The sequence below is a fragment of the Vitis vinifera genome, chromosome 9 (assembly GCF_030704535.1).
Source record: "Vitis vinifera cultivar Pinot Noir 40024 chromosome 9, ASM3070453v1".
Classification (NCBI taxonomy): domain Eukaryota; kingdom Viridiplantae; phylum Streptophyta; class Magnoliopsida; order Vitales; family Vitaceae; genus Vitis; species Vitis vinifera.
Window position 1 is genome coordinate 11,864,882 of NC_081813.1, and position 13,840 is coordinate 11,878,721.

Sequence of the window (13,840 nt, forward strand, 5' to 3'; positions counted from 1 at the left end):
TATGAACATGAAAGAGAGCTAACTAATAAAATTATCACTACACAGTACTCTTTTTCCATTTGTCCAAGTTTTGTTCCATTGAGTTTTATTGGCAAGATTTTTAATGAGACAATTGTAGTAGTCCAAAAGAATATTTTACTCTTTTTTCTTCAATAGGGTTTTTCCTACTAAGGTTTTAATGAACCCTTTTTTTATAATCATTCAAGGGGGAGTGCTATAAAATATGAGATTTTATAGCATTATGGTACCTTGTGGATGATCATTCGTAATAATATATATTTCTTTGTGACTCTATATAAAAGGGGAGACCTCTAATGAAAATTCATTCATTTTTTTTCTACTATACTTTTCTTTGAGGATTTCTGTTTATTATCTCTCTTCTTTTTTTCTCATTGTTTTATTTTACAATATATATATATAATTAAAAAATTTTATGGTAAAAAATAATTCACAAAAATTTCATGTATTTAAAACAAGAATATCAAATTTTCACAAGCCCCAATTACCTTCTAAAAGTGAATAATCTTTACTTAATTCCTTGGCTTGGTTTTCCAATGCAGTAGTAATTATTAATAAAAAAATGATATTTTAAAATTTATATTTAAAAAGCAAAAAAGACACTGATACAAAGCAATATGATACAAATTAATATTAAATATGAAAAATTAATAATTAAAATTAATTTTGAAAGATTAAATTATTGATATTCTATAAATGATTATTATTAAAGAATGAGGATTGAGTGGATCATTAAATAGAGGATGATTTATAATTGATTCAATCAATGAATTGAGGCATTGAGACGCTATGAAGATGCCATGGAAGATTACAAATGGGAAGGATGCTGGACCATGGGTGTGTGGTTAGAAATTTTTAATTAAGAAGTTCAAAATTTTTTAACTTGCCTTTGTTTTTTTGAGAAGGAACACTAAATTGGGGCTATTAACTTAACTACATAATAATACGTCCGTTGTATCATTGTATGATTGGAGAAGGAGTTTCACACCATTCTAACCACCACTTACTTTCTAAAAAGTCGTTATTTCCTTACTGTTAGCAATTTTTATTTTAAAAAGGTGGCCCAAAATGAGTCGTAGTATTTTCTAAACCCTGCCAGCTTAAAGGAGTATGAACACCCTACGCTTATGCCAAAGGCCAAAGTCCTCTGTTATTTTGACCACCAGTTCTCCTCCAATTCACATATGGCCTGCCTGTTCTCCAGTTCAGGGGGTTTATCACCAGTCTCTGTCAAGTGGGTTCATGTATAAACATGGTAGCTTTGAGAGAGAAAACTCATGAAAGGATAGCCGAAAAGTATGCTGAGGTTGTATAACCAAAAAGTAATGTTACATATGTTTCTAAAGAAGCCACAACTTAGCAAATACAGCGCCTTCTTTTTTCCAAATGATAATAGTATATTTTCAGTCCAAAGAAAATGTGCACTTTGTGCCCTTTGTTTTCTTAATCCAGCTTTAACTTTCTTAAATAATCATAATGAATTAAGCTAATTTAAGATACTCCGGTGTTAAGGGCCTGAAGACGTGAGCAGCCTCCGTCTCAATCAACTCTATTTGGCCTTTCAAGAGATGTACGTACACCACCCAGTCACCATCTCTCACCGGGCTTGGCATCGGCATCACATACCCAGCTTCCCCACCCCATGGAAAATGGTATGACCCCAGAGCCGGCCTTCCCCACCCGAAATTCACCTTTGATACTGGGAATCTCTGTCCTGATGACACCACGAATGCCGGTCCATCATTGCTTCCACTGCAATATATCTTTGCTACAGCTGGCTCTGGACGGTGAGCCTCCACCCAGTCTATGAGCCCCAAGAAATGCTCCCTCGTCACTGCCCCTTCCAGATACTCATGAACGGCATCTCCCACCCAACTCAATGGTTTCTCTTTCAGCTCATCTATTATCTTCTCGCCAAAGGGAACGGACAGCACATTACCAAAGTAATTGGCCATCGCAGCAGCTTTATCCTCATCCCCACTGCTTAATCGCCTTCTTCCATCTACCACGATCCCCATCTTGCATATCTTTTTGTTATCATCGTCCAAGTCTGCACTTTTGGCAACCATCTTCCACAAGAAAGCACTGAGAGACTCTAGTTTAGTCCTCTTGCAGGAGCTACTCTTGCTGGTGGCTAGCATTTGGAGTAGACTGAGCTGTTCGGCCGTGACATAGTAAAGCCTGCTCATAAGAGGATCAGCACTGGGCTGTGGAGCTTTGGAAGGAGGTAAGGCTGAGATGGGGACGTACATGTTGTCAAAGGATGGATCGTAGGAGCCTGGACGTCGAGTGTTGAGGAGAGAGCGCCGGAAGGCTGGTGTTACAGATAGTGGCTTGGACTGAGCCATCTCAGCCCACGAAACTAGGAACATATTGGCAGAATATGCATCTGCTATCCGATGATCAAATGTACAGGCCACCACAACCCCACTACATTTGAGCTCCGTCACCTGTCATTGTCTCAATGTTAGTTAATTTGTCACAATTAGCCTATTAGAATTACAATTAATTAGGATTAACACATGCAGAGAGAGAGAGAGTGAGAGATAACTACCTGTACTGAGAGGACGCCATTCTCCTTCTTAGGGACAAGCTTGCCTTCAATGCTGACATCAGGGTTATACAAGTTGAGGTTTTCCAGTCGTACATCCGCATGAGCCTCCATGAAATCTACCCCACGGTTGTTGCATAGAAGCTCAGGCTCACCCGCTGAGTTACTCACAACTTCCCCAGAAAATGCGTAATAGGACACCAGTGCTTGGGACATGGCTATTTTCAGAGCCCCAACCATGGACCCAAAACTGAAGCCATGACGTCCATTAACACTCTGATCATGTGGATTCTTATAACAGAAAAACACACTCACATCTACTGGAGGCAAAAGCAAGTCGAGGTTGGACAGTGGCAGCCAATGCTCCTGCATCGGTAGCATTGCTTCCACTACTTCTTTCTTGGTCAGAGTCACAGTGAAGTCTCCTCCACCACCCGTGATTTCTAGATATGAATTGTATTTGTGTATATGTGTGAGTAGGAAACAGAGATGGAGGGAGAAAAGGAAGAATAGTGAATGACTGTTTGTAGAGGAGATGAGTAGTGGATTTATAGGCAATGTTTCGTTAATCTGTGAAACAGAGATGGAGGGAGAAAAGGAAGAATAGGGCATTCTTTCTAGGAAACAACAAGAAAAGAAGTAAACGAGTGGTCCACTAGAGTCAACATTATCACAACGTGAAACATGTGGCTTCCCACTCTTGGAAAGAATAAGCAGGCAATGCTCCTGCATCGGTAGCATTGCTTCCACTACTTCTTTCTTGGTCAGAGTCACAGTGAAGTCTCCTCCACCACCCATGATTTCTAGATATGAATTGTATTTGTGTATATGTGAGTAGGAAACAGAGATGGAGGGAGAAAAGGAAGAATAGGGAATGGCTGTTTGTAGAGGAGATGAGTAGTGGATTTATAGGCAATGTTTCGTTAATCTATGTAACAGAGATGGAGGGAGAAAAGGAAGAATAGGGCATTCTTTCTAGGAAACAACAAGAAAAGAAGTAAACGAGTGGTCCACTAGAGTCAACATTATCACAACGTGAAACATGTGGCTTCCCACTCTTGGAAAGAATAAGCAGGCAATGCTCCTGCATCGGTAGCATTGCTTCCACTACTTCTTTCTTGGTCAGAGTCACAGTGACGTCTCCTCCACCACCCATGATTTCTAGATATGAATTGTATTTGTGTATATGTCTGAGTAGGGAACAGAGATGAAGTGAGAAAATGAAGAATAGGGAATGACTGTTTGTAGAGGAGATGAGTAGTGGATTTATAGGCAATGTTTCGTTAATCTATGTAACAGAGATGGAGGGAGAAAAGGAAGAATAGGGCATTCTTTCTAGGAAACAACAAGAAAAGAAGTAAACAAGTGGTCCACTAGAGTCAACATTATCACAACGTGAAACATGTGGCTTCCCACTCTTGGAAAGAATAAGCAGGCAATGCTCCTGCATCGGTAGCATTGCTTCGACTACTTCTTTCTTGGTCAGAGTCACAGTGAAGTCTACTCCACCACCCATGATTTCTAGATATGAATTGTATTTGTGTATATGTGTGAGTAGGAAACAGAGATGGAGGGAGAATAGGGAATGGCTGTTTGTAGAGGAGATGAGTAGTGGATTTATAGGCAATGTTTCGTTAATCTATGTAACAGAGATGGAGGGAGAAAAGGAAGAATAGGGCATTCTTTCTAGGAAACAACAAGAAAAGAAGTAAACGAGTGGTCCACTAGAGTCAACTGAAAAGGTGAATCTCAATAATGGACTAAACCACAATAGTTTAGTCCTCTGACCATAACTTCAAACATAGTGTTCTCAGCTAAACCACAATAGTTTTCTTTGAAAACAAGTCTCACCTAAATCCGTTAATTGTATTAAGACTCTCAAACCACCCTCTTAATTATATGAAAATCCATCCAAAACCCTTTGCAAGGAACAAAGATTTGACACTCATTGCACTCAAACATCTCAAAAAATCTCCATGGAATCTAAGTCACCACTCATGTTATAGGCATTACGTTGGGTTCAATCTTCTCAATCCAACTTGACCAGACTAACAAGTTAGGGAGTACTATACATAGCTCAAATAAATAGATTTTAGGGCTATAAATGGACAATTACTATAAGGCTCAAATGGATAATATGTAGGACTGTGTAACAACAACAAGGTAGGTGGTATTGTACTAAATAGGCCAAAATACTGAAACAACAATTTAGAATCATAATAGGTAGATAGGTTATAGGGCTACAAAGTCAAGGAAGAATCATGATAGATGGGTAAAACTTTACTTTTTTATCATGAGACAATGAAGTCATAGTCGTGAGCTATATAAGTTGTTCCTTTGATCCTAGGTCGATGAGTTCAATTGTTTCCCTGATGATAAGTCTAATTGGATGGTAGATGATAACATTAACAACTTGATGCTTTGAAATTACTAACCGTTTTCTATAAAAAAAAAAAAAAAAAAAACCCTAAAACTGTTGTGAATTTATATTGTTACTTCATTTAGCTTCCAAGGTTGATTTATGACATTAAACATACTAGAGATATAGCATGTGATAATTCACAACTACTAGTTTAGTAAAAAAAAGTTCAAAAAAAAAAAAAATCTAAATTAGGTCTTATTATAATGAATCATAATGTGAAAATAATATTTGTATTGTAAGTGTAGTGAATCTATGTCATACTTAAATTTTTTTAGGAAAAAAATAGTCTTAGAAATGTCTATTTATACATCTAGTCCTTTGTATTAACACATTAATCCTGTGCATTAACACATGAATTCTATTATTATAAGAAATGCATGATAGTCATCTATTGCTATAAAAAGTATTTGTTGTACATAAGGCATGCTAGAGAGTATAACAAGATAACCCACGACTATTAATTCATAAAAAAGTTAGAAATTTTCTAAATTAAGTTATATCTTAATATATCATAATGTTAGTATATTTATTTTAAGTATAGTGCATTTGTATTGTACCAATATTTTTAGAGATGTTTATTAACATCATATTGGCATTTGGTATTAACACAATATATCAGTAAGTTAGCGTTGTCCTCTCAATGCTTTTGAAATTGTTTAATGATTTATATTGTAAGTGTAGTAAATTTGCATTTGAGAAAATAAAGGCTATGCTTAGTTAAGAAAAACACCCAAAAGAAGGGGGGGGGGGGGTGAATTGGGTTTTTAAAATCTTTTCAATCACAAAAAATTCAAACACAATATAAGCAAAGTAAAGAGAGAGTTTAGAGAATTCAAACTCGGGTTTATAGTGGTTCGGCACTTCCTTGCCTACGTCCACTCTCCTCAACCTCCTAACCGAGTGAGGGTTCCACTAACTTGAAGCTTCAACCAAGCTTCCAATCTTCTTACACTTAGATTCTGGCTCCAATGTGCTCTTATACAACCTCTTCAAGATTCAACCCTCTTGAAGGTTTTAACACTCAGATTGTTACAAGATATAATCACTCAACCTAGCTTAAGGATGGCTCAAATACAAGACAAAGCTAGGATGACACACAAGAGTGCACTAAAGGATATGCAAGTAGTGATTTAATGCACTATGAAGGAAATGAGAGCTTTTTGATCAAGAACAGGTAGGTAGGCTATTGAATACAAGTGTTCTCTTGTCAATAAATGAAGTGGAGCTCTCAATTTATAGGGTTCTAAGCTCGGGAGTCAAAAACAGCAAAAGGTAACCTCGTCCGGTCGAGCTAGGGGTCGACTAGTTCACTAGCCGTTGGAGCATTTAATGCATGACAGGTTACCGTTGCCTCAACCAGACCTCGACCGGTAAGAGAAACACCTCAACTAGGAAAAGAAGGCTACTGGGAGAGAGAAAAGGTTTTTGACCTTCCTCGATGGGACGACCACAACCAGTCGACCGGTTCCTCAATCGGTTGAGCCGGTTGGGCCTAGCCTCAACCGGTTAAACCTTTTTGGACCCAAAAACCTATTTTTTGATTCCTTTCTTTTCTAACACTTAGGCAAGGACTTTAGGTAAATTATTAAGCCAATTTTGAAACATTTTGCCTAAGGTACATTAGTTAAAAACTCGGGTTTTAATGAAATCGACGTTTTAAAGAATAAACCGAGTTTTCAAAGATGCATGAAACGTGTGAAAATCCTAAGTGCACTCATGCATTCATCTTACATTAGTTTCCTATTATCACAAGTCTTCTAAGCATCTCAATCTTTTATCCATTTGGTCCTTTGATGAAGTTTCAAGTTTATACCTGAGATTCTTAAACATTTAAACCAGTTAGTCACTTAACCAGGGTTTGTTATCATCAAAACCCGATTAGGAGAACCCTTGGGATAACAACATTGTACCTATATTTTATGCTAAAAGTAATAGCTTTAGCGATGCCTATTAAGCTTTTGAAATTGTTTAATGATTTTTATAAAAAAATCCTTCAAACTTTGTGAATTGAAATTAATATTTTATTTGGTTTTTAAGGTTGGTTTATGACAAAAGGCATGCTATGATATATATGACAATCACATAAACCATTAGTCTTGTCAAACAATTCCAAATTTTTGGTATTAGGTGTTATTGTAATATATTGTAATGTTAGTATATTTATGTTGTAAATTTATGTAGTACAATTGTGTCATTCTTATAATTTAAACAAAACTAATTGTCAAAGATGCCTTTTGCCAACACATTATATCAATGTATTAGCATTGTCCACTTGATGTATCAAAATATGAAAAATAGGGGAAAAAAAAATCAATGTCAAGCAAAATACATGTCATACAAATGAAAAAAAAATCAAATATGAAAATAAAAAATTATACAAATTTTGAATTATTTCATTATAAAAAAATAATTATTTGAAAATACATTTTCCTTAAATTGTTGTTTTTTTTTCTTTTTTTTCTTTTTGTTTTCCTTTATTTTTCAAAAACTAAGATTGTTGTAAAAAAAAAAAAAAAAAACCTGATTTCCAATCTCTAAAATAAAAACCAAACCCAAGATCATTGGATGTGTTTATTTAAAATACACCAACACCACATTCCTTACAATAGAAAAACATTTTTATTTAAATTTCAAACAACACATCCAAAAAAAAAAAAAAAAAGGAAAAATATGAACAAAATAACCCTATTCTAACTTTGTTGGGTTTATTCAAGCATAAGCAAAGGGCTTTAGTCATGTTCAATAAATCCAACAAGAAATCAATTTATCTAATGCTTCAATCACCATGGATGTGTGAGGAAGACTCCTCACTTACCTCTAAGTTTCAAATGAGATGATAATAATTTATCTAATGCTTCAAGAAAAGTATCATAAGATCGGAACAATATGAAATTGTTTTAATGCAAACTTAGATGAAGGGTTTCAATAATGTTTTATTAGCTTCCATATCACCAATATATATTTTTATGAAGCTTTTTAACACTTTGGACCATTATTTTCTTCATGGCCTATAGAGTAATTTTTGCAATTTTTTCTTATCCTCCACAACTTATCAAAATGAGTGACCCTTCCCTTAGTATCACCTCCTATTGGCCCTATTTGATATTTTTTTTCAATGATTAATATTCCACTATGAATAGGCTGTAGGAACTGATAGTGACCTACCTCTATGTATGATTAAAGTTTAAATGTTCAAAGGAGAGCCCCGACACATGCACAACATGGATCTCAATCCACCACCATAAAAGTGGGTAAGCCAACATAATGTACTAAAGGGGTTGCTGCCACCTTAATGCCATATGCTTGGTTTATTGGTTCCAAATCATCATAGGTGGCCTTCAAGAGGACAAGTACCCACACAAGGGAAAAAACAACCGTAAGTATGCTCAACTTCTTGTATTGACCTGCTTCCAACTATGTAGATATTATTTGCTTTGAACCTAAGGGGTCCTCACCTCTTTAAAATGTGTTTACATGGTTAAAAAGAGTCCATACTTATATAACACTAGGAACTTCCTCCCATATTTGATGTGAGATATCAGTCACCCCCTACGTCCTTATAGTGCCCTATGAGATTGTAGAGCCAAATAGACAAACACTCCTCGCCAAACAAACTCCCAGACTGGGGTTAGGAATCAACTCTGATGCTATTTTAACTAATCACTCCAAATTGTGTAGATATTATCTGCTCTGAGCCCAAAGGACCCTCATGGCTTTAAAACACATATACTTAGTTAAGAAGAGTTCATACTTACATAGTTCGAAGAACTTTTTTCCTTGTCTGATGTGGGGCATCACAATAACTAACCCCCCATACAAACATAACGTTCTTATTATGTCCCATGGGATTATAGGGCCAAATAGACAAACAAAACTCAAGGGGTTAAACAAAGCTCTCACATCTGGGTCAAGGATCAACTTTGATACCATTTGTAACAATCTGTTCACAACCGTATAGATATTATCCACTTTGGACCCAAAGGGTCTCATGACTTTAAAACGTATCTATGTTTTGATTTGGGAATATCATATGATTTGTTTGATTGTTACGAAAGGCAATTTTACTTTTCTTAATTAATTAAATGATTTTGGAAACTCTAGATATCAATGGCCCTAATTAATAGAGGCTAAGTTGTTGACCTTCATTGCCCTTGGTAGGGAGAGTGATACAGTGCAATCCTGGCCAATAATGGTGTTATTAGCCTTTGGTATACCATTGATTGGAAATTGATATGTCCACTAGTAAAAGGAACATTTTAAGGTTAACCACCTAGTGCAAGTCCCAATATTTAGTCATAGTATTAGTGGACCAAAGTAAAATGTTTGTTTGTGAAATTCTTTTGAATATGAATTGATTATGTGTAGACCCCTCTTTTAGATCGGAGAGTAAAGATATTCTCTATGGAGAGGAATGATAGACCAACAATTGGACGGATATTCTACAAAAGGTGGTTTTTCTCTTTTTGGGTTGGTTAGGGAGAGAGAAAAGGTAAGCCATAAAGAGGGTGACATGTGGAAAGGGGATTTTCCAGGCCATTAGGGCTTAGGAAGAGAGAAATGTTTTTGGGAAGTTTCATAGAGAGAGAAGGAAGGACTGTAGGTGAGGAGAGTAGCTTGAGGAGAAAGAAAAAGGATTTTAGGGAGAACTATGAATGAGGGTTGGAGATGAGAGAGAGAGAAAAAAAAAGAGGAGTTGAGTATGGTAGATGTGTTTTATGAGATTCAGGGGTTTGAGTGAGAGATGGGAATAGGGAAGAGAGAAGGTGAGCCTACTATTTTTGTTGGGTTTTAGAGAGTGAGTTAGAGTGGTGGATTTGGAGCTGAGCAGTAGAGAGAGAAAAGAGAGCTGATGGATTGGAGCAAAAGGTAGAGAGAGATGGCTTGAACAGGGAACTGCAGAGGATGGTGAGCTGGGCAATGTCCTTAGCAAGAAGAGGTCGAAGGAGAGAGTAAAGAAGGGGGGGGGGATTCATTAGCTTGCATGCTCTGGGAGGTAAGTTCTTCATTGTAAAATATCTGCTCCTTTATGCATTTCTTTCATTTGCAATTGTTAAGGCTTGTTGGATACTTTGACATGGCCATCAAAGGCCTATATGCTTGCTATTAATTTTAGGTATGGGTGTCATGTTATGCATTTGATCATTTTATTGATCTTTAGACTGTTTGGGTCGAGCTATAGGGTGTTCATGTTTCATTTTCATTTGGATTTGTTGAGATTGATTAAAGCTTTGTTCTAGTTTTACAATAAGATGCTTGCAACCATGTTTTCATTTATCTATTCATTCATCCAACTATTTATATTTAAAGTCCATTTTGGTCTTTCCCACCAGTTATCTAGCTCATTGATGACCCATGAAAAGGGGCTTCATTTGGTGTTTTCTTTATTTGTTTTTTTGCTTTGTTTCCATGGTTTCCTTCCTACTTTTGTCTTCCCCTATTATTGGTAATTTTTATGGCATGCATGAATATGTGCCTCAACGATTGATGATGTCGGAGTGACTTCTGGGTGGATTTGGGATTCTGATTTGTTATATGAGACTAGTGATTAAAATATCGGGATATTTCGCCGAAATATCAGTGTGTTGGTACATATGGATATGATATTTTCAACCGAAATATCGTTGGTCAACGTAGAGTGTTGACTAAGTCAAAGCAGCTAAAAAATGAGAGAATTTTGCTGTTCCCAGGACTCGATCCCTCAACCAAAAGGTTGGGGCCAACATCCATCAACCATTAGGGCAAATTTGCCCTTTGTTAATTACCATGCACCACACACACACACACACACACACATATATATATTAAAAGTGTTCATATACACAAAATATTAAAACAATCCTTTAAACAATGAATTAATTATAATTATTTTATAAGTAAATATTTTTTTTTTCATTTAATTAAGTAGCAAAAAGTTTTTTATATCATTAATATATTAATTAAATATTAAAAATTATACATTTATTATCATTTAATACAATTAAATTAAATATATCATAATTTTAATATTAAATATATTTTAAAATTAAACATATTATAATCAAATATCATAATATTATTATTGAATAATATTTGATGTAATTTAATAATCAATGTAGACTTATATATATATATATATATATTCAACAAAACAACTTTAAAATGACTATTATACTTCTAATTTCATTTATAAGAGCTTTGTTTTATATTTTCATAAGTTTTGATCAATTTTAGGCTAATCGATATTTTGTGTCAAATATCCGTCGATATATCCATAAAATCGAACTACCGATATATTTGTGATTACCGATATTTTTATTCTTGTCTGAGACTTCACCTTTTGAAACAAGGAGATTGTTGAATGCTCTCCCTTAGTTTAATGGTTCTTGTGAAATTCGTGATTCTGTATCAAATAAATGGGTGGAAATATAGTCAATGCTATAGATGGAGGGCATGAAATGAGTGGTCATATTTTTTTTATTTTTTTTTTGTCGGCCAAAGCTGAGATTGATTCATTTCATTGTGGGATTGAGCTCCATAAAACGGGGTCCAAAAGGAGATTGTATAGATATCTCTCAGATGGGATTCACGAAGGTCAAGGCTCATGGAATATAAAATACCTGTGTTTATGTCATCAAGAAGCACAATGCAAGCTTCTGATTGAAGTTCACAAATTAGAGAAGCTATGTCACGACCCAAATTCCAAGCAACCCAGAATTTGGCCCATGACCCCAGGTTAAAGGTTTGACCCTAAGGGTTCCTCCTAATCTATGTTGGCAGTCAACCAAAATACTCTGATTTTTTTTTTCTACACATAAATAACACTAGAGCTCCCTCCAACTAACAATCCAATTTATCAATATACCAACCACTACTTAAGAGCAACAAGATATAATAATTATCATTAAAGTTTAGAAATAGGAGTTCACAGTTGAGCCAATTAATTAGAATAAAGTCTCTATATATATAGTTTCAAAGTTTGCTAATATAAATTCCAAAATAAACCAACATAACAAATACACTACAATCTACTATGTTGCTCCAAAATCTCCTAAGGCATCTTGAAGCCCTCCCTGCCCCATCTGTGGATCCTTAGGTGTCACATTTGCATCTAAAAAAATATAAGAAGAAAGGGGTGAGCATTCCATATTGCTCAGTAGGGTGCCTTACACCCAAAGGGTTGATTGGGATTATTAAGTTTCAAGTGAACACAAAAGAAACATTCCATTAGCATTAATCAACAAACATATTTTAATTTTATGATTATAACAATTTAATAATTTTCCACAATTAAATAAAATACATGTGGATATGTGACACACAATCATACAATGCACCGTCATTCTCGGGGTCCGTACCTAAATACACTCCCCATTCGGAGTCTTCCTGAGGTAGATTTTTGGGTCTTTTACCCTAGGGATCTTACTCCCTTCTTAATTTGTCTCACACGGGCCTTTACTTTTCATTACAATTTTTTTTTTCTTTTTCCATTTCATGAACTTTTCACAGTTTTTATTTTTCTTTCACTCAACCATGATGTAAATGAAATGCAATAAGGTTAATTATACTTTTTCACAAATATCACAAATATCAAATAAAATTCCAACTAGTTCAAATATCATTGAAATTACAATTATACTAAAATTCCATAATTTTCCCACAACCCCTATAATTCCAATAACCAAATGTAATTATTTTCTTCACAATAAAATTACCCAAAATAATCAAATAAATTTCCAATAATTCAAATCTCAATTAAACATAATCTCTACCAAAATTTCATAATTTTTCCACAAACCCAATAATTCCAATAGTTAAATATAATTATTTTCTCTACAATAAAATTACAAAAAACAACCAAATAAATTTTCAATAATTCATATCTCAATTAAGCATAATTTCCACCAACATTCCATTATTTCTCAACAATCCCAATAATTCCAAAAGTCAAACACAATTATTTTCCATAATTAAACACTTCCATTATCACACCAAAAATCCCAAGGAAAATTCCTAAATCACCCAATAAAATTTCTTACATCATAAATATTACTTATTTACCTTCCAATAACAAGATTTATAATTTTTTTTAAAAAGAAAAGTGCATTAAATAAAAGTTTTAAGGTTAAGTTTTCCTACCACATATCTAACAATCTAACAGTTGAAAATGAAATCAGCCATCGTAGAAATGTTCCTTGCGTCGAGTAGAACTTTTCCTCAAAATTTCACTCAAAAAGGACGACATTCGGTAGTCCAAACAGACGGCCAAAGGTAGCAATACTGTGACTCTGCCCTTGCACCTCGATAGCCACTACAAAGCCCTTTCTTTTTATTCTTCTTTTTTCTTTTCTATTTCTTATTTTTTTTGCTTTTAAACCTCGCAACCACCAAGTGGCCCACGACCCAACACCATTCAAAAGCCTTAATATTATTTGATTTCTTTTGTTTTTTTTTTTTCAATTCATTTCACTTTCTTTTCTTAATTCATTTTTCATTTCATTTCATTTTCATTTTTTAAAACAACACAAAAAATAAATTATTAAACACCAACCCAAAAATTTATTTTTCTCAAATTTATTATTAAGCAATTTAATTTAATTTTTACTTAATTAGTTCTAGTTAATTTTAATTATTTAATTTTTCGTTTTTGCTTTTTGTTTTCAGAAATTTTCAATTTCTACAATCCTAAGAAATTTTCTACCCTAAAGCTGACATGAAACAAAAAATTCAACTCAATTAATTGACTAAAAAAATATTTCGAATTCCAGCAATTCAAATTTGACACGTGTTCTCCAATCATTTTTTTTTTTTTTACTTTTCAACCATTGTTCAATAGAAGACTTTTCAAACTAGAAATTCTAACGTGGCCTAAA

General features: G+C 34.5%; 1 protein-coding gene across 1 annotated transcript; it reads right to left on the reverse strand.

Annotated features, from left to right (window-relative positions):
- Positions 1-1,304: 1,304 nt before the first annotated feature.
- Positions 1,305-3,943, reverse strand: LOC100260092 (coniferyl alcohol acyltransferase). The gene is made up of 2 exons (XM_019222106.2): positions 2,573-3,943; positions 1,305-2,468 (listed from the first exon to the last, which is right to left on the reverse strand). The coding sequence occupies exons 1-2, from the start codon at positions 3,365-3,367 to the stop codon at positions 1,500-1,502; spliced, it is 1,764 nt and encodes a 587-aa protein (XP_019077651.1). The 5' UTR covers positions 3,368-3,943; the 3' UTR covers positions 1,305-1,499.
- Positions 3,944-13,840: the final 9,897 nt, after the last annotated feature.

What these genes read in the sequence shown, in the direction of transcription:
- LOC100260092 (XM_019222106.2), bottom strand. Translation starts at nt 3,367, where the DNA reads ATGGGTGGTGGAGGAGACTTCACTGTGACTCTGACCAAGAAAGAAGTA. An exon ending in ATGGCGTCCTCTCAGTACAG is followed by an intron (nt 2,469 to 2,572) that starts GTAGTTATCTCT and finishes AGACAATGACAG; the next exon opens with GTGACGGAGCTCAAATGTAG.